The 24,717-nt window shown below is 40.8% G+C and overlaps 1 protein-coding gene across 1 annotated transcript in view; it reads left to right on the plus strand.

The window, feature by feature from the left end:
* Positions 1-24,717, plus strand: part of LOC122562034 (dynein axonemal heavy chain 9-like) — a 508,505-nt gene that overhangs the window by 104,832 nt on the left and 378,956 nt on the right. Inside the window, exons 20-27 of the mRNA XM_043714478.1 lie at positions 3,067-3,937; positions 4,787-4,917; positions 6,239-6,365; positions 9,977-10,129; positions 11,366-11,491; positions 12,701-12,940; positions 14,573-14,733; positions 18,863-19,019. Coding sequence (XP_043570413.1) covers positions 3,067-3,937; positions 4,787-4,917; positions 6,239-6,365; positions 9,977-10,129; positions 11,366-11,491; positions 12,701-12,940; positions 14,573-14,733; positions 18,863-19,019 — 1,966 coding nt within the window. The remainder of the gene's footprint in view (positions 1-3,066; positions 3,938-4,786; positions 4,918-6,238; positions 6,366-9,976; positions 10,130-11,365; positions 11,492-12,700; positions 12,941-14,572; positions 14,734-18,862; positions 19,020-24,717) is intronic.

Raw genomic sequence — 24,717 nt, forward strand, 5'->3', positions numbered from 1 at the left:
CTTCCTCCAGGCATCGGGTGGTGAGGGAGCGGTGGTGGAGGAGGCCCAGGACCTGCATGTCCTCAGCAGAGTGGGAGGGGGAGTTGAAATGTTGGGCCACAGAGCGGTGGGATTGATTGGTGCGGGTATCCCAGAGATGTTCCCTAAAGCGCTCTGCGAGGAGGTGTCCAGTCTCCCCAGTGTAGAGGAGACTGCATCGGGAGCAATGGATACAATAATGACAACGGTGGATGTGCAGGTGAAACTTTGAGTTCTAGTATAGCCTCTTCCCTAGTGGGACTATTTATACATTATCTCAAAATCTATCCAAGACACACCTGACAAATTCTGGCCCCTATCTAAGCTCCTGGCACTAAGCAAGTCCCAGTCAATAGAGAGAAAGTCAAAATCACTCACTCCAACAATTTTTCCAAAACCTGTCCTCATATCTGTTCCTCCATTACCAGGGCTATTGGGAGCCCTGCAGTACATCTCATCAAAGTGAATGCAGCCTCCCAATTCCTGAGCTCTACCAATATGGCCCCACTGCATGATCCCTCCAAGGTGTCCTCCCTCAGTACAGCTGTGATGTATTCCAGAAAAACTGAAAGAACTGCGGATGCTGTAAATCAGCAATGAAAGCAGAAATTGCTGGGAAAACTCAGCTGGTCTGGCAGCATCTGTGGAGAGAAATCAGAGTGAACATTTCGGGTCTAGTGACCCTACTTCAAACTGATGATAACTAGGAAAGTACCAGTTCATATGCAGCAAATAGGGTGGGGGGAGGGGTAAGAAGTAAACAATAGGTGGGGATAGAGCCTGAAGTGAGAGAAGAGCAGTTGGACAGACAAAAGGAGTAGATAACCATCTGGCTAGGAGGGTGAATAACTATTAACGGGGACTGAGTGGCTAACAATTAGTTGTATATAAGAGCAGACTGAGTGACAACAAGGCCTGGTGTGTGGGGGTTGGAGTAAGGGCATGGGAGAGCCCTGAAGGTTTTGAAGTGGTGTACAAAATAAGGAGAGGAATAGATAGAGTGAATAGCCAGAGACTTTTCCCCAGGGCAGGAATGACTAGTACGAGAAGTCATCGTTTGAAGACATTAGGAGGAAGGTATAAAGGAGACATCAGAGGTAGGTTCTTTATGCAGAGAGTTGTGAATGCATGGAATGCATTGCCAGCTGAGGTGGTGAAAGCGAAGTCATTGGGGACGTTTAAGTGACTGCTGGACATGCACATGGAGAGCAGTGAGTTGAGGAGTGTGTAGGTTAAGTTACTATATTTTACATTAGGATTAAGTCTCGGCACAACATCATGGGCCTAAGGGTCTGTTCTGTGCTGTACGTTTCTATGTTCTATTAATATCGAATCCAGAAGGCTGCATGATACCCAAGTGGAGAATGAGGTAGTGGGATATTGTCCCTTACTGGGAATGCAACTTCCCCCATCACTTTTACTTGCCTCCCTATCTCTCCTAAAACATTTAAATCCTATAATGTTATGTGCTGATCTTGTCCCTCTCACAGCCAAGTCCCTGTAATAGCAGTTATTGTATTCATCCATGTTCTAAGTTCATCTGCCTTATCTGTCATACTCCTTGCATTAAAACAAACATGCCTCAGACTGCCAGTCTCACTGTGTTCAGTAGGCGAAGGTGAGGACTGCAGATGCTGGAGATTAGAGTCACGATTAGAGTCGTGATGGAAAAGCACAGCAGGTCAGGCAGTATCCGAGGAGCAGGCGAATTAACGTTTCAGACAGGAGCCCTTCATCAAGAATCCTACATCATTCCTGATGAATGGCTCCAGCCCGAAATGTCAATTTTCCTGCTCCTTGGATGCTGCTCGACCTGCTGTGCTTTTCCAGCACCACTCTAATTTTGACTCACTGTGTTCAGTAACCTATCCCTGTCTGTTCTTCCTCTGAGCCTTACTAGCCTTAGCCTCTGACTCCTCCTTGGTCATTTTTTACTTGTTGACCTACTCCTCTGGATTCTCTCCCCTACCTCCCCCCCATCCCCCACTACCATTGTCACAATCATTTAAACACTCCAGAGTGGCAGTAGCAAACCTCCCTGCCAGGTTATTGGTGTCCCTGTATGTTAGGGGCAATCTGTCCTTCTAGTACAGGTCTCATCTGCTGCAGAAGACATCCCAATGATCCACATACCACTTCCTTCCTATGCCAGCTCTTTGCTCATGTACTTAACTGTGCTGTCTTCATGTTCCCAGCCTCACTGGCATGTGGCAAAGGAAGCAATTCTGAGATTAGAACACTCGAGGTTCTGCTTTTCAACATCCTACCTAACTCACTGAACTCCCTTTGCAGGACCTCATCTCTCTTCCTGCCAGTGTCATCAGTATCAAGTTGGACCCTCTGGCTGCTCATCCTCCCCCATCACAGTCCTCTGCTCATTCAGAGACCTCCTTGATACTGGCACCAGGGAGGCAATGCACCATCTTGAAGTCTTGCTTGCAGCCACAGAAATGGCTCACTGTGCCTCTGACTGTGGAGTCCCCCATCACTCCTGTTCACCTACAGTCTGAACCTCCCTGCTGTACAAGAGAGCTAGGTGTGGTGCCACTGATCTGGCTGCTGCTACTTTCCCCTGAGAGGCCATAATCCTGCACTGTATCCAAAAAGCTTTACCAGTTTGAGAGGGGACTGGCCACAGGAAACTCCTATGCTCCCTACCCATGATTACTCACCTTCCTGGTGGTCACCCAATTCTTCTCTGGCTGTGTGACCAACTCACTAGATATAGAGAGGTATGAGGTCTCTGTGGGGTATAATGGCAACATAGATAATGAACCTATTTTGATTGTGTAGATGCGATGTAATTCCATTTCAATCCTCTCAAAGTCATAACTGTCCAGTGAAAATAATCCCAGTATCTCAAGTTTCTTTTTCAGTGTGGTTTCTTATTTATCAATTGTTCAGGTGAAAGCTGTGCTGGATTACCTTTATAGTTTTAATGACCTTTCTTGTAACCTTAGTCAATATATTAAGGTAAACAAAAGTTACAGTGCTTTCTAAAACCATATTGTATGCTGTTTTATTTCATCAATTCACCCTCTTTATCAGGTTCAACAGTATGCAGCCTTACCAGATGTTGGATGTTGTCCATTGTCACATCAGCCAAATGGAAGCAACCATGCACAGCATTATTGAATCTGCCAGTTTATTTGAGGTTAACGTGTCAGATTACAAACAACTAAAACAGTGCAGAAAGGAAGTGTATCTGCTGAAAGAACTCTGGGATATGATTGTTCTAGTGGATTCAAGTTTGAATGACTGGAAGACTACAAAATGGAGGGAAATCAATGTTGAAAACATGGAAATGGAATGTAAAAGATTTGCTAAAGATATCCGTGCTTTGGATAAGGAGGTAAGGGCATGGGATGCTTTCACTGGGCTGGACAACACAGTGAAGAACATTTTGACTTCATTACGGGCTGTAGCTGAACTTCAGAACCCAGCTATTCGGGACAGACATTGGTATCAACTAATGCAGGCTACAAATGTGACATTCACAATGGATGATCGCACAACTCTAGCTGATCTCCTGAAACTGAACCTGCACAACTTTGAAGATGAGGTCCGTGGAATTGTTGACAAGGCGGTGAAAGAAATGGGCATGGAGAAAGTGCTGAAGGAACTGAACACGACCTGGAGCACCATGGAATTTCAATATGAAAGCCACTCACGCACTTCTGTTCCATTACTCAAATCTGATGAAGAGCTTATTGAGACCTTGGAGGACAACCAAGTCCAGCTGCAGAACCTGATGACTTCCAAGTATATAGCCTTTTTTCTGGAGGAGGTGTCTAGCTGGCAGAAGAAGTTGTCTGTAGCTGACTCAGTCATTTCTGTTTGGTTTGAGGTGCAGCGCACATGGTCCCACCTTGAAAGCATCTTCATTGGATCTGAAGATATTCGATCACAATTGCCTGAGGTACAAAATCATTTCTGAGAAACAAATGAAATATTTATCTTCAAGTTCACTGAAACCTATTTTTGCATTTCAAGTTATGATACTAGAAGTGCAGGTCTCAACATTTCTGAGCTGAGACAGAAAACTAGAGAAACAAAATAGTTTGTATATTCAGGAATACAAATCACTAAAAGCTAGTTTGTGCAGGTATGAAAAGTATTCAGAAAGGCCAATAGGATGGTCTTCATTTCAAGGAGGCTAAATAGTAAAGAGAGGGGTGGTGCTTCCATTGTGTGGAGCTGTTGCCAGACCCCATTTGGAGTACTGTATATAGTTTGGGGCATTGCGAATCAGTAAAATACATTGGCCATTGGTCAGATAAAAAAATAGATTCATAAAAAAACATCAAGGCTTCAAAGGCTGACGTGTTCAATTGTGAGGATAAGACTCATAAAATTGACTTGTATTCCCTTGAGTTTAGGAAGTTATGAATAGTGATCTAACTGAGGTGTTCAAAATGATAACGGTATTAGAAAATATAGTTAGAGGAAGAATCCAAAACTGAGGGAGATTATTAGTTTAGAGCTAAACTACCTAGAAGTGAAACTAACAAGTACCTTTTCCTTCAAAGAGTAACATAAATATGGAACTCTTACCCAAAGAGTCAATGTGGATCAAAGGTATGAAGGAGAGTTCTGGATTAGATCAGCCTTGATTCAAATGAATTGCAAATCAAGCTCAGAGTTGAAAGTCCAGTTTTGATTTTTTACACTTCTTTTTGTTTTTTATTAATTATTTGGTGGGTAATATATGATAACAAGTACAACTGGAAATAAGTACAAATATTCTCTTACCTGGTGTGCCATTTAGGATTCGAAGCGCTTTGATGGAATTGATGTAGATTTTAAAGAGCTGGCTTGGGATGCTCAGCGAACTCCAAATGTAGTGGAAGCTACTAACAAACCAGGATTGTGCGAAAAGCTTGAAGACATCCAGAGCAGGTAGTCTATAACTTTTTAATTGCTTCTGATTAAATGGAAGAAGAATTGGGGTTATAATATGAAGTAAGTGGTGTTGATCTAACAGAGAGTCCTTGTTGGGCCTACAGGTCTGTGCCAATCCTTACAAAATTCCTCGGGCTGAAAATCTCTTGTGGCTCCATTCTAGACTCAGTATCAAGGATGTTCCTGTCCAAACGTTATGGTATTGTGCTCACTGAGGTTAAAGGAGCTCCCTTCACATTAACTGTTCACACAATGTAGCAGCAAGGGAAGAGTTTGGAACTTGCAAATTATGCCCAGGTACAGCTTGAAATAGTGTGCCTTGGCATAAATCTTGATTTAATTGATATCCAACTATGCTTGATGGCAAAAATTGAGGTCTTTACCGTGTTTGTGGTATTTTCAAAATAGACCAGCAGATGTTAACTGGTATGGTTTTCAATGCTGTAGATATTGACCAAGTCTGTGCATGTTGGAAAACTAACTTTCCCATGCAATATGGCTGAATCCAAGACCACACTAACTTTCTCTAACCTCTGGACATATGTTTGATTCATTTGTTGTCATGTGTATTTAATATATGTGGCATGGTGGCTCAGTGGCTAGCACAGCTGACTCGATTCCACCCTCGGGTGACTGTCTGTGTCGAGTTTGCAAATTCTCCCTGTGAGTGCGTGGGTTTCCATCGGGTGCTCCAGTTTCCTCCCACAGTCTAAAGATATGCAGGTTAGATGGATCGGATGTGGGAAATTGCCCATAGTGTCTGGGGATGTGCAAGTCAGATGGATTAGTCACGGGGAATGCAGGGGTACAGGGATAATGTAATAGGTGGATTTTTGGAGGGGCAGTGTGGACCCAATGGGCTGAATGGCCTGCTTCCACTATTGTAGGGATTGTATGATATAAAGTACAGTGAAAAGATTAAATTGCACCAATTCAAGTAACTTAGAAATGAAAAAAAAGCCAAATTTCTTTATAAGTGTGACTTAAAGTCCAACTTTCCACTGGCACTGATAGCTGCCTCATTGTCACTGCCACCAGAGTCCTGCTCTTGGCTCACCAGCTGGCCAACTCTATAGCCAGAGAGTACCACCACTTGATTGCCAGGGGTTGAAGTGCTCCAAGAAAATGTAACTCTTTTTTGAATATCCACAAATAAACTAACCTGTGTCAAAATAACATCCAAACTCACTGCAAAGGGGAAACCTTCATCCAAATAGTTGGAATGATTTACTGTGCATTAATTGTAGACAGGTCGAATCACAAGTTAGACTTTTCATTTGCTGATGCCCTGTTAACATTTTCTTTCTTCCCTGCATAGACTGGCTCTCTGTGAAAAAGCACTTGCAGAATATCTCGACACTAAAAGACTGGCATTCCCCAGGTTTTATTTCATTTCCTCTGCTGATTTGTTGGATATTCTGTCTAATGGCACAAACCCTCATCTGGTGAGTTGCAGACATCACTAAAGGCTAAAAATCAGTTGTTGTTGGCATCATTGGGTAAACACCTCTCCCTTACATTCATGGATGCTTTCACCTGCTCAGAATAATTAACTAAGCTGACAAAGACTTCCAGGCAAAAATCATTTCGGGGAAAAAAAGCTCTTCACCTTAACTTACCTCAAATGCAAATTGATAAGGTTTAAGACCAGATATCAATTTCTAACAGTATGCTTAATTAGTGTGGCTGTCACAGGGACTAAGTTATGTCGATTAGTGACACTCCTATGTCTGAAAAGATTGTGTGCGCATTATGAAGGGACTGCAATGCTGAAGTGTCAGCCTTCAGATGATACATGGTTTTAAGGCATTTGCTACATCTTGATCACTGCATTCTAACTAATTCATTTCATATGAAACACTCACGGTGTTTCATAGAAAAACGATAAGGTACTATATAAAGGCAATTCCTCTATGATAGATGGCAACATGTCAAGCTTCAAACAGAAAAGCTCATCTACCACCCACATTTCAGACATTTATTTTGGAATGACAGCAGGCATTCTGGGGAATGTACTTGCAGGAGGATTGGAGCTTAGGAAAAATTGGATGTAAAATGTTAAAGGTACCATCTTTACTTCAGGAAGGATAGGCATGGTGGAGAATGATTTTTAAAATAAATGTAAATTTCGATGATCTTAAAATCTTACTTGCAGTTTGCAATTTTCCAGAGCAGTATCCTATTATTTGTTCCTAATTCCCCACCCAAAGGATTAAATAATTATTTTATCAATATTTAATCATTAAGTTTTGGAATAGCTGCATTGTTAATTGAAGATAATTGGCATACTTCTAACAATGATGAGCCAGATAAATTAAATCTCATTAATCATGGCTCTGAGACAAATAAATATCCTGGTGTATTGTTTTATCGGATAATGCAGACTGTGAAAAATGATGAAACTTGTATTGTTTCAGACTAAAAAGGAGTTGATACAAACTGACAAGTTAATAACTCAGAATAGAAATGTTTGACATGTGCAATCATATAATAAGGGAAATGAAAGATGAATTTTAAAACAGTTTCCCAGGTTTCGTGAGCCAAATAAAGCACCAAACAAAAAGATTATGATTTCTCTTATTATCCTCTGCTACCTGACAGACTTCAGAATACAGAAGTGAATAAAGGTTCTGCAGACTTTGTATCATGGTATGATTCGAGAGTGTGGAGCTGATGAAGAGCTTATGCCCGAAACATCAAATCTCCTGCTCCTCGGATGTGTCCTGACCTGCTGTGCTTTTCCAGCACCACACTCTTGACTCTGATCTCCAGCATCTGCAGGCCTCACTTTCTATATCATGGTATGATTGTCAAGTATGGTGCTTACCTGTTGTTGCTTAAGTTTTCTCCCCATTATCACAGATACTGAATCTGCATTTCAATCTGAGTGAGTCTTTTTTATGCTATCAGGCTATTTTAAGATTTATTATCAGAGTGGACAGTAAGGGATTCTGGAGTTGGAATTCTGTGTACAGTGAAAGGGCTGGGAAATACTCTGGTATAAAATTTCAATACTGGGGGGTCCAGTTGCAACAGCCAGGTGGTGTCTTCATTAACATTGGAAAGCCAACATTGGACAGTCAGGCACTTCCCTACCAAGATTCAAACGAGCACAGTTTGTAGAAGTTGTTATTATCAGTTATACGTGATGGTATTTATAGGCAAAAGCCACATTGGTCTCTGGTGGACTGATAATTAGTTCCTTTACAGTAATTGCAATGCAGAATCTTGGTGTTATCCTTCTGGAGTAAAGAATCGGTGTATATTTTGCGTTTATGGGGTGAATTGATGTAGTTTGGAGCATTAGACGATGTGACAATGGCCCTTTGAAATGGCCCACAAACGACCCCATTTCTTAATCAGATCTTCCTGCATCATTGCTTGAGTATACTTCAGCAATTGAGCTACTGTTCCTGCCTAGCATTCTAAAATAAATATAGGTTTGACACCTTCACCAGAAATCTTATTATTATTTGATTTTCCTCTCATCCACCGGCTTTGTGATCTGCATTTGTTTAAGCAAAAGTTATGAAACTCTCAAAGTACGTGCACTTTCTCATTCTAGCTAGGATGCAGAGTATGATTCGCTGAAAATGTGTTGCTGGAAAAGCGCAGCAGGTCAGGCAGCATCCAAGGAGCAGGAGAATCAACATTTCAGATCCTGAAGAAGGGCTCATGCCCGAAACGTCGATTCTCCTGCTCCTTGGATGCTGCCTGACCTGCTGCGCTTTTCCAGCAACACATTTTCAGCTCTGACCTCCAGCATCTGCAGACCTCACTTTCTCCTGCAGAGTATGATTGTGTTGTTCATAGAAGGTAGTCCCCTTCCATGTCAGCAACCATCAGCAAAATTTTATCAAATGTGAACTACAGACCGTGAATGGTAAGAGTCAATATCTCTGTAACCCTTTAGATTCTGGTCTCAGCTCCACGTGATCTGACATTACTGTGACAGTGCTCTATATGCACACTCTCAGTCACTATCATTGGAGAAAAGGTACAGTTAACCTATCACTTCACAATGTACAATTCGTTATACATGAATTAAACTGACACAATTAAATCCAAAGTCCCAAATGAACACCATGTACAACCAGCTAATATTAAACAACATGGAATGGGGCCTTGTTGCACTTCCTCATTGAATTGCGAGACCATATCTCTCAGTCGCACCTTCATAATTTTTAGTTATCTGCAAAAACATCAGTGGAAACTATGTTATGATATTGAGAAGGTATAGTTTCAACTTCCAATATTCTCGATTGAATGATAAACAAGTTTGTGTGCCCTGTAAGAGTGCAGTACCTTGTTCCTCTTAATGTGGGAATGTATTTTTGATTTTAAGATCTGCATTGTCATGAGTTTGATGATTTTTTCTCAGAGAAAACTTTTTCCAAATGACATTCCTGTCTAGAAGGGTGAGTGAAAACTGATCAATAGACTGGCTCAACCCATTCTCTGCATTCCTCATGAATATTTGAAGACATCCAAAATATCAGTGAGAGAAAGCTCTCAGTTGTAAAAGACTTTTCATATCCAGGGGATGTGAACAGGGATGGGATAGTTGATGTGAGATGATTCTCTACAGAAATGGGACTCCAATGTGTAGCAACTAGAAGGAAATTCAAAATTGTAGATGTGAAGCAAACACAGATTTGTCAACGTTTGAGAAGATTTGTAGCTCAGGTTGTAAGTTTGCTTGCTGAGCTGGTAGGTTTGTTCTCAGATGTTTTGTCACCATGCTAGGTCACATCATCAGTGAGCCTCTGTTGAAGCATTGGTGTTCTGTCTCGCTTTCAGCCACCAAACAGGCCAAGACACGTAAATAGAAAGTGGGACAGAACCCCAGCGCTTCAACTGGAGGCTCACTGATGATGTTACCTAGCATGGTGACAAAACTTCAGAGAACAAACATACCAGCTCAGCGAGCAAGCTTACAACTTGAACAGTTGTAAGTCAACTGTTTATCAAGTTCAGAATGAGTTTCACATTATCTGCTTAAGCAAAATGTTCAATGCTGTGTTTCACGTGTGCTCATGAAACGTTAAATCTGCAGGTTCAGCGTCACCTGTCCAAATTATTTGACAACATGGCAAGTATGAAATTCCAGACTGAGGCAGATGATAAGCCAACTAAAATGGCTTTAGGGATGTACAGCAAGGAGGACGAGTATGTGAACTTCAAAGAGTTGTGTGACTGCAGTGGGCAGGTAGGAAACCTGGTGCAGGTATTCAAGTACTTCAGGTCTTTAAATAGAAATTGAAATTCTTTTAACCTTGGTGGCATGCATTCCAGTCAATTAGAAAGCAGGCATGGTCTTTGGAATAAATCCCACCATATGTTTCACTCCTGCAAAATTGGAATTGCATTGAGTACTATAACAGAGACAGTTTCTATTTCTATGCCTGAAGAATTGCACCATCTCTCTCCTCTCATCTCACTTTTGTACTGAGGCAGAAGAAATATGCCCGATACTAACTTTACATTGCTGCTGGATGTTACCAAAGCACACTGATTTTTAAAGATACCATTCTGACTACAATCTCTTATCCATAACATGTTTCTTATAAAACAATGTTACATTTTCCATGTCTTACCTTGACCAGAACGTGGCTATGTGTTCTGTAGTTTCATCTCCAGGGTGTTGGTTTGGTTTGTCTGTGAATCCCACACCATGATCCAAGTTATTTGTAGTTTAACTTTTCAATGTTTGCTTTCATGGATTGTTCACCACCTCTGTTGCATATTTCCAACCAATGAGGAAATGGTGGCATAGTAGAAATGTTACTGGACTCATGATCCTGAGTTCAAAACTAACGCTGTGGCAAATCCCACCAGGGCAACTGATAGAGTTTAAATTCACTTAATAAATCTAGAATAGTAATGATGACCAGACCATTGATTGTAACAATCACTCGGGTCCTCTTGAGGAAGGAATTGTGTTATCCTCACTTGATCTGGCCTACACATGACTCCAGACCTACCCCAATGTGATTGCTTTAAAACTGTTGACTGAAATGGCCTTGAAAGCCATTCAGTTCAAGGGCAGTTAGGGAGGGGTAGCAAACTGTGCCTACATCTCATGAAAGAATATATTTTGTTTTAAAACCTCGATCAGCTTAAGCTGAGGCTTGAAGTCAAATTGTGCAAAGGGTGGTTTAAGTTAGTTAGATGCTGTGCCCACACCCACTGGCAGAAAGTGTGATTTGTTCAATCAACTGGGTGGGATGGTCCTTAAATGAACCAGGAAAGCTGCTGGGTCTCAGAACTCTGGGAACAGTTGACCTTTACATATGTCTGCTTTTGTTCTTTTTGGATGTTTGCCAGCTGTTTCCCTTACCTTTGAAATTTTACTTTTTAGGTCATTTTACCCGATCATTTCCTCAAACATGTAAGATACTTATTAATGTCATGCTGGGGACACCGTCCTCACTTCCACTCCTAGGTTGAGATCTGGTTGAATCGGGTGCTGGATTCCATGCGAGAGACAGTTAGGCATGAAATGACTGAAGGTGTAGTGGCCTATGAGGAGAAACAGAGAGATCAATGGCTTTTTGATTACCCAGCTCAGGTAAGACAGAATAAGCAAGTCATGGGTCTGATTGCTGTCACTGATACAATTTGACCTGCAGATTGCATTTCAGTTAAAATACCATATTTTATTCAGCTACGAACAATTTAGCTTTGGGACAATGATTGATTGATACATGGGATAGCTTTTCTCTTTATTCCCTGGACACTGTTTAAATACAGAGGAGATAATCAGGTGAACAGAATCGCATGCCAATGAACAGAATCTGACAGATTATCTCTCCAGTAAATTAAGTTGATGGTTTCTATTGAAAGCATAAAATTTTTACCATTAAATTTTACACTCTGCCCAAGTAACACAGGAAGTAGGATTATAATCTATATCATGGTATCTATTGGATGAAGAAATGCTACCTAATGGCACTTTGGCTATACCTATAGCTCATGAGCTGCAATGGTTAAAGCAAGTATCTCACTACTACCTTCTCATTAGGGATGGCAATATCTGCTGATGCTGACAGCAATTCTCACATCACGTGAAAGAATATAAAAAAAACTTGCTTCACCATAGTTTAGACCATTTTTAACAGAAGTTTAATTCATTTTTATTCTCAAAGTTTTTGTCTGGGTTTCAGCAAGTGAATTATTGATTCCCTCTTAAAGCTAATTAAACATTTATGTTATTTATTGCTTTATTCTAAATGGAAAATCGCTTGGAATAATTTGCATACAATGCTATTCAAAGACGAAAGACTGATTTTCATAGAGTTAGCAACATTTCATAGGAGTGTGACCCTGACAGCGGGGACCCATTCTTGGGAGTTTCTGATTTTCAGCAGTGCTGCTTAAGTGTGCACATTGATTCAGTTCATGATCCTGACCCCTGCACACTTGATCTAACTGGCTGTATTGCACAGATAGGCCTGGCCCAGGCCTCTCTGATTTTCATGGTTCCAAGCCAATATTTTAAAGGACTCCATTCATGATGTCTCAGATGTGCTGCAAACCACAGCCTGAATGGGAGAACCTTTGGAAAGGTAAGTTCAAAAGATCTTACCCAAAAGCTCTATTCCAAGCTATACGCTCCCTTTGCCCTACACACTCTCCATGAAGGATTTTGGCACTTCCATGACCATTTGTCCACCACACACAATCCACTGCCTGCAAAGAGAATGAAAATCCAGCTGTAAAACTTATATTAACATTGCCAGAGAGGTTCACTTAAAGCTATCTATCTTTGATGAAACAGGTAGCACTTAGTTGCACCCAGATTTGGTGGACTACAGAAGTTGGTATTTCCTTTGCCAGACTGGAGGAAGGGTATGAAAATGCCATGAAGGAGTACTACAAAAAACAGGTGAACCAGCTGAACACGCTCATTACCATGCTCATTGGCCAACTCTCGAAAGGTGACCGGCAGAAGATCATGACCATCTGCACAATAGATGTCCATGCTCGCGATGTTGTCGCAAAGATAATAGCTCAGAAGGTTGGTCTTTCATATGGAGCACTTTTCTTTTTTCTCCTATAATTATGGACAGTTCCTTCACATCATGAAGGAACCCAGAAAGTCAGTGTATATCAGTGCCAGTCCATATTCAAGATAAATAGGGGTGGATTAACAGTAAGAATATCAATATCCAGCTGCAAAACCACTTTCCTAATGCAAAACACATAGTTGGTGATAAGGTTATCACAATCCAACGCCTCTAGATGAAATATGAAATAAGACACTATTACATTTCTTGATAATGGCTATATGTAGATAATGCAACTTTACACATATACGGAAAGTGCTTGAAAAACTCAGCAGATCTCTTAGCATCTGTGGACAGAGAAACCGAATTCATGTTTTGTGTCCAGTGATTCTTCTTTGGAACTGAAGAGCCTGGGAAATATTTTCATGCTGTTGACAAAGCGGGAGAAAGAGCGAGAGGAACAGATGACGAGGTGGCCCACAGCAAATGATAAAGGGAGTGCTAATGGTAGTGATGGGGTAATCAAGTTGCAACATAGGTGTTATTAATAGGTGTGAGAAGTCAAAAATAGGTTAGGTCTGCTGAGGGCAAGTGCACGCCATCAGAACCTGGAGGGATTAAGGGGTGGTGTATACAAAATGGAGGATAGTCAGGAAAGATGGACTCAAAATAGAGGACAGTGTTCATGCTGTGAAGTCCATATCAATGTATTCAAATATCAGAGAGACTGCTGGAACTGGACTGAAGACAGAAGGGTTAATAATAACTTGAAGTATTAATAGATCAGGTGTCAATTGTATACCTTGTATGATTTTCATTTCCATCGATTTCTGTGGCGATAAATATCAGAAGGCATGTATAATGGTGAGTCTATTGTGTTATGAACCACACCTGACCCCCTCAAAATAAGTTAAGAAGGTAGTCCAGACTCTAATGTTTTCTTATTTTCAGGGTCGATGTGAAGTGTGTGTTCCAGATGTGATGTGACTTGTCACACTACTTGATGTTAAACAAAACACAATTTATTTAAGCACTATAGTTAAAATACAAACAAAGGAAAGAGGAATTTAGAAGAATTAACTGTTGGAAAACTTAACCACATAATAGACCAAGTACCTAACAATAATTAACTGTTCCAATATAGTAACATTCCTTAAACCCTTGGCAAAAAGGCAGACTAAGACACAGGTTCTTGCTTGCAGTTCTCCAACCCAAGAAGAAACAACATTGAGATATTTCAGAGAAAGTAGCAGCTATGAATCATTCACCTAAAGCTTCCAACGTTTTTGGGACCCCAAACAGCCTCTCACTGCTACAGCTTAAAAAAAACTCCAAAAGCCTGGTCTGTGAGAGCTGGCCCTATATAATTGCAATGAGAGCTTTTTGCAATAAAGGTTGAACATACAATTTCCTTTCCTTCTTGTTTCCTATATCTTGGTTGGACATACCTATTAGTCTGGGCTGGTTTGAACCAGTCATCTACCTCATGGCCCCTCCCTTTCTACCATGAAAGTTTATTTTTGGATTTCTTTTTGTTTTACGAGGCTAGAAGAAGTTTCCACTCAGAATGGAAGTATACTTGTGCTTTGTGTGCTGCCCACGTTTTGTTGAGTCAATTAATGGGTTTGCATTTCTTCTCATAGGTTGACAACTCACAGGCCTTCGTCTGGCTCTCCCAGCTTCGCCATCGCTGGGACGATGAAACAAAACATTGCTTTGCCAACATTTGCGATGCCCAGTTTTTGTATTCCTATGAATATCTGGGTAACACCCCTCGACTGGTAATTACACCACTGACAGACAGGTATGTGATTAAAGGCTTACAGTTTAGTGTGTCACGTCACGATTGTTTTATTTCCTTGGATATTAAATAAGACTTGGGAACCAAGAAATTGGTGATCCCAAATCTAAAGTTTTGTGTGTGCCATTCTGTGCCTGATATTCTCAGACTATTGTATCAATAACAGCTGAAGTACAAGTGTCTTGCATCCTTTCATGAAACTGGTGTTAGATCCTTTGTGTATGTACATAGGGTTCAGATTGCTGTGCATTTGCTGGTTTATAGCATATTTCATTTAACCAATTTCCATCAGAACAATGCAGAGATGGCGCTAGTTGAAACTTGTGTATGACTTGTTTATTTACTGTGCTTTAATATATGGTGGCATAGTGGCTGGGTGGCGCAGTGATTCAGTTGTTAGCACTGCTGACACACAACGCCAGGAACCCGTGTTTGCTTCCACCCTCAGTTTATGCGTTCTCCCTGTCCCTACGTAGGTTTCCTCCAGGTGCTCTGGTTTCTTCTCAGACACTAAAGATGTACAGGTTAGGTGAATTGGCCATACTAAGTTGCCCAGAGTGTCCAGCTTATGCAGGTTAGGTGAGTTATCCAAGGGAAATGCAGGGTTACAGGGTTAGGGTAGGGGGGAGTGACATGCTATTTGGATTTGATGGGCTGAGTGGCCTGTTTTCACACTGTAGGGATTTTATGATTCTATATCTTGAATTACGAGAAATCTCCAAAAAGGTTCATAGGCAAGGTTTCTTGAGTCTTTCTGGAAGTATTCGTTCAATCCAGCTCTTGGAGGCTCTGCCCAGGCAAATCAGTCGAGCACAGTTAACTTGGATCAGTTACAAGACTAAAATAATCAATTAAATTCAATAAAATAATTAAATACAGTAAAGTCAGTAAAATGATCAACTATTTCACACAACTTCCAAAACTAGGCTATCCCAAGCTTGTCACATTCAAGTAACAGATTATCAGAAGAGATAATTTTACTGAAATAAACATTTATGAATAAACAGTGGCAAGGAGCTTAACTGTTTCTTCCAGCTCCATCACTATACCAAGGATCATTTCAGTCCATTGCTTGACCCTCCATTGAGTTCCTTCCCATTCATGATTGTGACTGCCTTAACTCAACATCTTCTCCATCTCAGTCACTACCCCGCCTCTGACCGCCTTCAACTCCTGTCGATTTGCCCCCGGCAGGACCTGCCTGAGGGTTGTTGTTGTGGATGCAGCTCATTTTGAATATGTTGCACTGGTGAGTTGCCTGGAGACCTGCAGCAGGCATCTGCAGTTTAAGTGATTCCCTAGTCCCAGGACTGATAGTACGTCAAATCTAAGTGCCTGATATTACTCCTGAAGATTCTTTTAAAACAGTCATTTCTGGAGCAGGGGGTAATTCTTGGGCTCAATCTGGCATATTTTGGAAGTTTCTTCCTTTGCTGGAAAGCAGTTTCCAAACCGAGTGAGATTGGTGCTATTAAAGAGTGATGCTGTATAGTCTCTTCATCTTACCTGCAAGGCAAAACCTCCTCTTGCAAAGTTTCTTTCTGGATTACACTTGACGGAAAGCCAGGAGATCCATTTGTGAGCCAACAACTTGATTCCTGCTATTCTCTACGTAATGTATCTGTTACAGCAGATAACTGTATAAATATATCTCTGCACAACTGTTTCTCAGCTGTTATGTTGTTTTACTTTTTGGCAGAGATTGGTTATGATCATAATTAGGTTGGTTATTTAATTTCTTTTTGGCCATCTCCTTGTGAATCTAATAATGTGAATAAGTTCCTTAGAGTGTTCTAATCTGTGCTGGCTCTGAATTTCTCGCCTAATACCCACATTTATTTATCATACTGACAATGCATTAATTTAGTGTCACCTTGTTAGTATCACCAATACAGTTCAATAAGATTATATCATCTGTAACTCAATAAAATGACGCCAGGGGTGCTGAGTAACTCATTTACGTGAAGGAATTAAATTATTGAGAGTTATGATTTATTTCCTTGCTATGTTGCATTGCATGTCTCGGAGCGTATCTTGTGTGAAAGCTGATATCTTATCATCATCATCATATTGTTTTGGCTTCTGGGGCTATATCCAGAGCTTCAGAGTGATGATTATCTGCAGCTTATGTGAAATGGCAATCTGAACAGATTCAATCATAACTTTTATTGAAGCAAAGCATGTGCGACCTTTGATGTTGGGCTTTTTTTGCCATCCTATGTGTTTGATCTTCTCTTGGCATGGCTCATGGGTTACACAGTGGGCACTGTGCCCAGTATTGGCTATGCTGGAAAGATAACTCCTGTGAAGTGGCATCTCCGCAGCATTGAAATATGAAATTATGAGAAATGGTGTGAGAGCTTTCCAGGGGAAGGAGGGAATAAGTTCGGATTTGATGCCTACTATGCTGTCAGCTATGACTCAGTTGGCAGCACTTTTGCCCTTGAACCATATGGTCTGGTATTAAGTCCCAGTTCAGAACTTGAGCAGGTAAAAAAGGTGAATACTCCAGTGTAGCACCAAGGGACCAATGCACTGTCAAAGCTGTTGTCTATTGGATGAGATGTTAAATCATGGCTTCATCTGCCTGTTAAGGTAAAAGATCCCATGGCATTGTATGGAGGAAAACCTGGGAGTTATCCCAGGTATCCTGTGCAATGTTTATCCCCCGATCAGCATTTTAAAATCAGATTACTGAATCGTGATCATATTCTTAACCATATGTTGACAGAATACTAATGCTGATCTATGATCTCAACACAACTAACGCAAAAGCAGAATTAGGATCTGAGTGTTGCTCTTTAATTGCCGCATTCGAAATGAGAAATTGGACCTGATTTAATGAGTTGACTTCATTGAAGTGTTTTCTAATTGTTGCCAGTTTTCACGGTATTCTTGGAAAAACAGTCACTTTGAATTTGGACTGTATATTAAAGTGCTCATTTAACAGGCAATACGTAGCTTCCTAAATTCCTCAATGTAGGTACTAAGTAAGTGTGCCCAGACAATAAAACTGATAAATGAGATGTATCTTCAGAAATATATATTGCATAGGTCTTCTGTGTTTTAATTTCACATCATAATGGTCAGATCCTAAGGCAGTCCTTCCCACTACCAACTCATGAGGAATTAGGAATGAGAATAAATACTGACCTAGCTAGTGACATCTGTAAATGTCAACAAATAAAAAAACAACACTTCAGGGACTTAACCCTGAAGATGCAAACTGTGAATGTCTGCAGTGAAATCTAGCTAGTGTTTTCCACCAGTACTGAACTCTAAATGGTGATGGACTAGCTGAATGATGAGTGGTTATATCAGAAACAAATCACCGAAAGGCCTGGTTTTATTAGGACAAGATCTGTCTACATTAGTGTTACATATTGAAGGATTTAAGAGTAGAGTTTTTAATTCTTTCCTATTCCTCCTATGCTCTTTGCTTCCTTTGACATTACAGATTATCATTCTCTAACACAAGATAAATGGAGATAATTGTGCAGTTTGGTCCAATTAGCTTGTCCAATGCAAAACAAGCTCATAGAATCCCTACAGTGCAAAAGAAGCCATTCAGCCCATCATGTCTGCATTGACCCTCTGAAGATCAACCCACCCAGACACAACCCCCTTGCCCTTACCCTGTAACCTTGCACTTACCATCTGCCTAGCCCTCACATCCCCAGATACTGCAAATACTTCAGCATGGTAAATCCATCTAACCCACACATCTTTGGACTGTGGGAGGAAACTGGAGCACCCAGAGAAAACCCACATGGACATGGGAGAATGTACAAACTCGACATTGACAGTTGCTTGAGGCTGGAATTGAACCCAGGTGCCTGGCGCAGTGCGACTGCAGTGCGAACCACCGTGGCAGCCTCTGGCTCACAGGTGACTTTATTGTGAATGAATCTGAAAGCTTTTACCTCGCTATTCTATTTGCAAGTCCAGTCTTTGCACTGAGGGATTCTTTTAATTTGGCCTATTGCCAATTTGTCTCCATTTTAGGCTTGTTGAAAATCTTCATTTTGGTACTGACCATAGCCTATCTGCTCTGCAGTGATTTTGCCGCTGTTGTGCTTTACCCTGTTCTCACCGCTTCTGTGTGTGTTCTTATTTCACTGCCTACCTTCAGATGTTACATCACTTTGACCCAGTCTCTGCACCTGACAATGAGTGGAGCTCCAGCTGGGCCCGCAGGAACAGGGAAGACTGAAACCACCAAGGACTTGGGCCGAGCACTGGGAATCATGGTCTACGTTTTTAACTGCTCTGAACAGATGGATTACAAGGTATCAGATCTCCACTAATTGTCACCCAATGTTTTGTAACCTCGTCAGGTAAACGCAGTATAAATTGTGAATGATGCGTTCTGGTCCGTCTCACCTTGCACACCTCAGAATGGAGCTCTGATATGATCAGGATGTTCGTGTTCAGTTATTACAGTTCAGTTCCAAAGAAGAGTCACATCTGCCTCAGAGCCTTAACTCTGTCATTCTCTCAATGGATGGTGGTGCTGAGTTTCTCCAGAACTTTGCTTTTATTCCAAATATTATTGAGTGTTTGCTGGCTTTACCCTCTGGGAAGTTTATCCGTTGCATGTTCCATTGACCTATCCTCTTCATTTTGTCTTCATGGCTTTGATTTTTACTGTAGTGTTCCACATTAACTTCTCACAGTGAGAGTCAAATCACCAGATTGGGGAGAAACATTTGAGAGAGATTTTGGTAAGACTTTGGTATTCTTTGACCATGCTTCCATCTAAATAGTAGCCTGTTTGACTTAATTAGGGAACTTCAATTGGGTACGTACACAGTTTTTCATTGTGGGAAATGTAACTGCCTGAAGTAAGGTAGTAATCTTGGCAAATCGGAACAGTCGAGTCACATCTGTAATTTTTGGGTCATCTATAAATGCCAAAGGATCACTTTAACTGGTGGCTAAAACATGCTGTTAGGTTCTAAGCTCATGTGATTTATACACAGGATCTGCATTAATTAAGCAAAATGATAAAGGTTGAGAATGAGACTTGGGAGCAGTAGTATAATTATAAAAGCCACATGGGAAATTGAATAAGCTGGTATGATGACATTCAGTAGATTGGTTTAATCCACTACAATTGTCTTAAAAGGTAACCCAGGATAGTCTTGCAGAGTGATCATTTTGCCATATCAAGCTATGAAGCTATGAAATCATACACTGTGAGCATTGCAACTTGACATCATATTTGGTAATATTACTGTATCATTATTGTTGTACAGATCATGGTGATCCTCACTCTGTCAGTTCCAAGTTGCTCCTGATTTTCCAGGTCGTGGAATTTAACTTTACTAGATGTTCCCATCCTGTGGTGTGATTTTGCCTCTAGCAGGTTATTTTACCTGCTGGGATAATTAGATCACAGTTGAGCATCGTGCATCAAGTGATCCAGGGGAAAGGTGGATTGTGAGACACTTGTTCTCTCAGGTCACATGCTAGAATACAGTGGTGATGTCATGAGTATGTCTCTTAAAAGACATGCTGACTGGGGAGGTACCATTGCACCTTGATTTTCAGATTTTCACGTGTTCTGTCTTGCCTTGGGACCCAGAGTGCTCCAGGGCCAACACTGACTGAACCGCGACCTCTTCCTAACCATTAGCCACCCCAGCATGTGACCTTTCAATATCCACCTCCTTCCCAATCTAGCTCCTGGTGGCATTGCTGGAATTTCCTGAAAGGTCTGTGAAGGATAAATCTGAGGGACTGTTGCGATGTCGTGCATTGCAACTCTGAAATTGTTCCCAAAATTGTATGGTTTCCTGGGTGGGTCTATCATAATTGCAATGCCTCCCCAATTTCATACAGTCTTTGCGTTTCAGTGCCACATGTCCTGTATGTATATCATGTGTGTTGTCTGTTTACCAGCTAAAGTTTAACAGGTGTTTAAGCACTGACGAGATTTATCCTGAATGCAATATATTTAGGGCTGTGATCATGAGTCAGTAATGGTTTGTTTGAAAGATATGTTTCATGTACACTGAATTAAGCCCCATACGGCAGTACATGAGCTATGATGTGGAAACTAACTCAGCCCAAACCATTGTGGAATTGAGGCATCCTTGCCAATTGACTTTAAAATGCCTGCATATACTTTTCTGTATTAAATTGCTCGAGATCTGATCAGTATGACTGGCTCTCCCAATTTAGGATCACTCTGCACCATAGGTTTTGCCATCAATTGTCACTCACCATTGCAAGATATTTTGTTGGGAAGGGGCATTTATATGTCGCACTGCTCTAGGTCACAACTGAGCCAAATCTGCAGTTTTGCAAATAGACCTAATAATGTTAAACACAAACCACTACAGCTGACAATATTTTGATGTTATTTTAACCTTTTCCTGTCTGAGGAATTCTTGTGATAATGTGTATGTATAAAGTATAATGTGCATTGGTAATGGCCCAGTGGAGTGGGTGAACTCCCTCAAATCAAGTTACTTGGAAACCTATTATTCTTGTGTCAAATGACATAAAGACAGGTGATTTATGCTGGAATGCTTGAGGTGTCTGCAGAGTATAATTTTGAGTGAATCACGCAGTTTGACAACTTCTATGGCTTGAACAGGTAAGTGTCAGTCAAGTGACAAATTTGTTAAACAAAAATGTTCAGCATTAACTCATTGAAAATGAAAAGCACTGACTTCAGTGCAGATTATCGATACAAATTCTCCAGTGTCAATGCAAATAATTATATGGCTATATACTTAGAGCGTCAGATATATTTTGACAACTCAATAACCATTTTCATAATACCTTTGATATCTCTTGACGCAATCTATCAGTTGAGTCAGGCATTATATGGTGGGCAGACTGTTGTGAATAGGAACTTGTTAAATCAGAATTAAAGAAGCAGTGTTGCCATGGAGATGTGAGCCTTGCGGTACATCAGAACCCGAGAGACTAAACGGTTTGAAAGAAGTTTGGAGAGAAGAAGCCTAGATTATTCCTGTGCTTGTTATTGTAATAGGTGTTTGGCAATTTGTTCTACATTGGTTAAATTCTGTGTTGAGTTGGAATATTTCAAAACTTAATGTGCACAGCTAAAATATTCATTAGTGTTGTAAAGCTTATCCTAAAACCAGTTGTTCATACACTGTAGAGGTGTGGCAATACAATTAGCAGCAGAGCTATGTTATTGTGTTGACCTAGTGTTCCAAATGGGTTTTGTTTTAATCATGATTGCAATTTTAAAAAGACAGAAAACATGTATTGCTGTAACACAAGCCTTACTCAAGCCTTACTCAAGTGGAACACAGAGGTGAGGTGGAAGACATTTTTGAAGACAGCTTGAGAATGTGTGTCTTTTGTAAACTGCCCACTTAGTTAATCGAACACTCTTTCTTCTCTGTTTTAAGATAAATCCAAATAATCATCCAGGTTAAAATTCCGGTATCGTTTAAGTTGAAGGTACTGGATATTTCTTAATTGTAGATTAGGTTAAATTAAACCTATAACATTCTCAAATCACTTGCAACCAGGAATTAAGTGTGCATTATATTGAATGAGATTGAAATTATGAGCCCACCAGGAAATATAACAATGTAATTGTGAAATCAAGAACTTGCAGTTACGTATTTGTAAGCAGGACCTCGGAAACGTGCCAAAGCAACTTACGGCAGATGATGTACATTTGAATTGCTTCTAGTTTTACTATGGAGGAAATGTGGTGGCCAATTTCATGCACAGCAAGATCCTTCAAATGGCAATGTGAAAACAACTGGACATTTTGTTTTGGTGATGTTGGTTGATGATTGACTATTAGATCAGAAGACCATAAGAAATAGGAGCAGCAGCAAGCCATTTGGCTCCTCAAGTCTGCTCCACCATTCATTCGAGTCATGGCTGATCTGACACCACTCACATCCACTTTCCTTTTCCCATAACCCTTGACTCCCTGACTGATACTATCTATCTATCTCAGCCTTAAGTATACACAATCATTCTGGCCCCATAGCGCTCTGTGGCAACCCCCCCGGGAGAAGAAATTGTTGCTCAAATCAGTCTGAAATTGGTAATCCTTAATTACTCAGATAATTGGTGCAGTCTTATTCAGAATATTGTAGAACACCCCTGCTCTTAATCAAATAGTGTATTTCAGTTGTATTTCCCAAGGCAGTTGGGGCCCTGCTTTACATCTCGTCTGAAAGATGGTAATTCTGAGTATGTGGTATTCAGCGGTGTAATGGGTGGTGGTTGAGTATCCAGTGTGGTCGCAGTGGTAGTGGGTTAACATGAATGTTTGGAGGAGCCATAGTTTCATAGTTAGTCTTTAGGGTTGGTTTTAAGCTCTCTTAACGTTTCCTGGCTAACTATTCAGGTAAGTAAGTCAGAACCTTCTGAATTGTGTAATGATGGGGATATTTTTGGAGGGTTACAGATATCGGATTTAAAAGACTTTAGTAATTACAACACTATCGGAAGGATATGATTACATTAGAGATGGTGCAGAGTTGATTCATCAGGATGTTGCCTGGGATTAATTAGTCTCAGATATGAGGAGAGACTGGTAGACTGTTTTTTCTTTATCTCTGGAACAGAGGAGGCTGGCAGGGTATTTGATTGAAGTATATAAAACATAATCATTGCTTCTGAACCTCCGAGGAATCCCAATATACCTTTCAGGGTTGGAGACTAAAAAATCTGGGCAATATCCCACAACTTGAAATGCTTTCCATTCAGTGTTGATCCATTTGTTATGTACATTAATAATGTGAATACAAAGGTTAATTTGTAAGTTTGCAGATGATGTGAAAATTGGTAGTGTTGTTGATAACGAGGAGGATGGACTCAGGGCTACATCTGATTTTGATGAGCTCGTAAATGGCAGATGGAATTTAATCCTGGTTAGTGCGAGATTATGCATTTTGGGTGGTACAATAAGGGAAGGATACAGACATTGAATAGTGTGTCTTTAGGGAGTCCTGAAGAATAAGGTAACCATGGTGTACAAGTCCACAGGTCCCAGAAGATGTCAGCACAGATGGACAGGGTGGTGAAGAAGGCATACGGGATGCTTTCCTTTATTAGGTGGGGAGTAGAGTATAGGAGCAAGGAAGTTCTGTTACATCCCTAAAACATTGGCTAGGCCACAGATGCAATGCTGTGTGCATGTGTGGTTGTCACACTGTTGGAAGGATGTGATTGCACTGGAAATGGTGCAGAGGTGATTCACTAGGGTATTGCCTGGGATTAATAAGTCTCAATTATGAGGAGCGACTGGATAGGCTGGGTTTGTTTTACTTGGAACATAGGAGGCTGGCAGGCTATCCGATCATGAGAGTCTTTTCTCATGACAGACGTGTTAAGACCAGAGGGCCTTAGTTTAAGGTGAGGGCCAAGTGATTTAGAGGAAATCTGAGGAACATTACTCTCACCTAGAGAAATATGGAACATGCTGCCTGAGAGGGCGGTGGAGGTAAGTATACTTGCAACATTTAAGAAGCATCTGGATGATATTTAAAATGCCAGAGCAAAGGAGGCTGTGGACCAGGTGAATGGGATTAGTGTAGTTTGTTGGTCAGCATAGACATGTTGGGCTGAAGAGCCTGTTTCTATGCTGTGTGATTCTATAAGCTATTCATGATTTTCGAACACCACGATTAAATCTCCTCTTAACCCAAATGCCAAAGAAATGTTGATGCGTTCACTGTCTCTCGCTTCACAGATGCTGCAGGGCTAGCTGAGTTTCTCCAAAACTTTGTTTTTATTTCAGATGTCCAGCATCCACAGTTCTTTCTATCTATTTTACTGTTTAATTCACTGCCATTTCTCTTCCAGGTATGCCCACTTTACAGAAGTTCTGCACTTCTATCCAACAGATTTCCATTTCAACCTCTGAACTTATTTACATTCATCTCCCTGCCAGTGTTTGATAAAGTGTTTGCCAAAATTCACTTTCACAACAACGTCTTCCACTGTGATTGAGGAATGTACTCTACATGGATTCCA

This window comes from Chiloscyllium plagiosum, chromosome 24 (assembly GCF_004010195.1).
Source record: "Chiloscyllium plagiosum isolate BGI_BamShark_2017 chromosome 24, ASM401019v2, whole genome shotgun sequence".
In the NCBI taxonomy this organism is placed as follows: Eukaryota; Metazoa; Chordata; class Chondrichthyes; order Orectolobiformes; family Hemiscylliidae; genus Chiloscyllium; species Chiloscyllium plagiosum.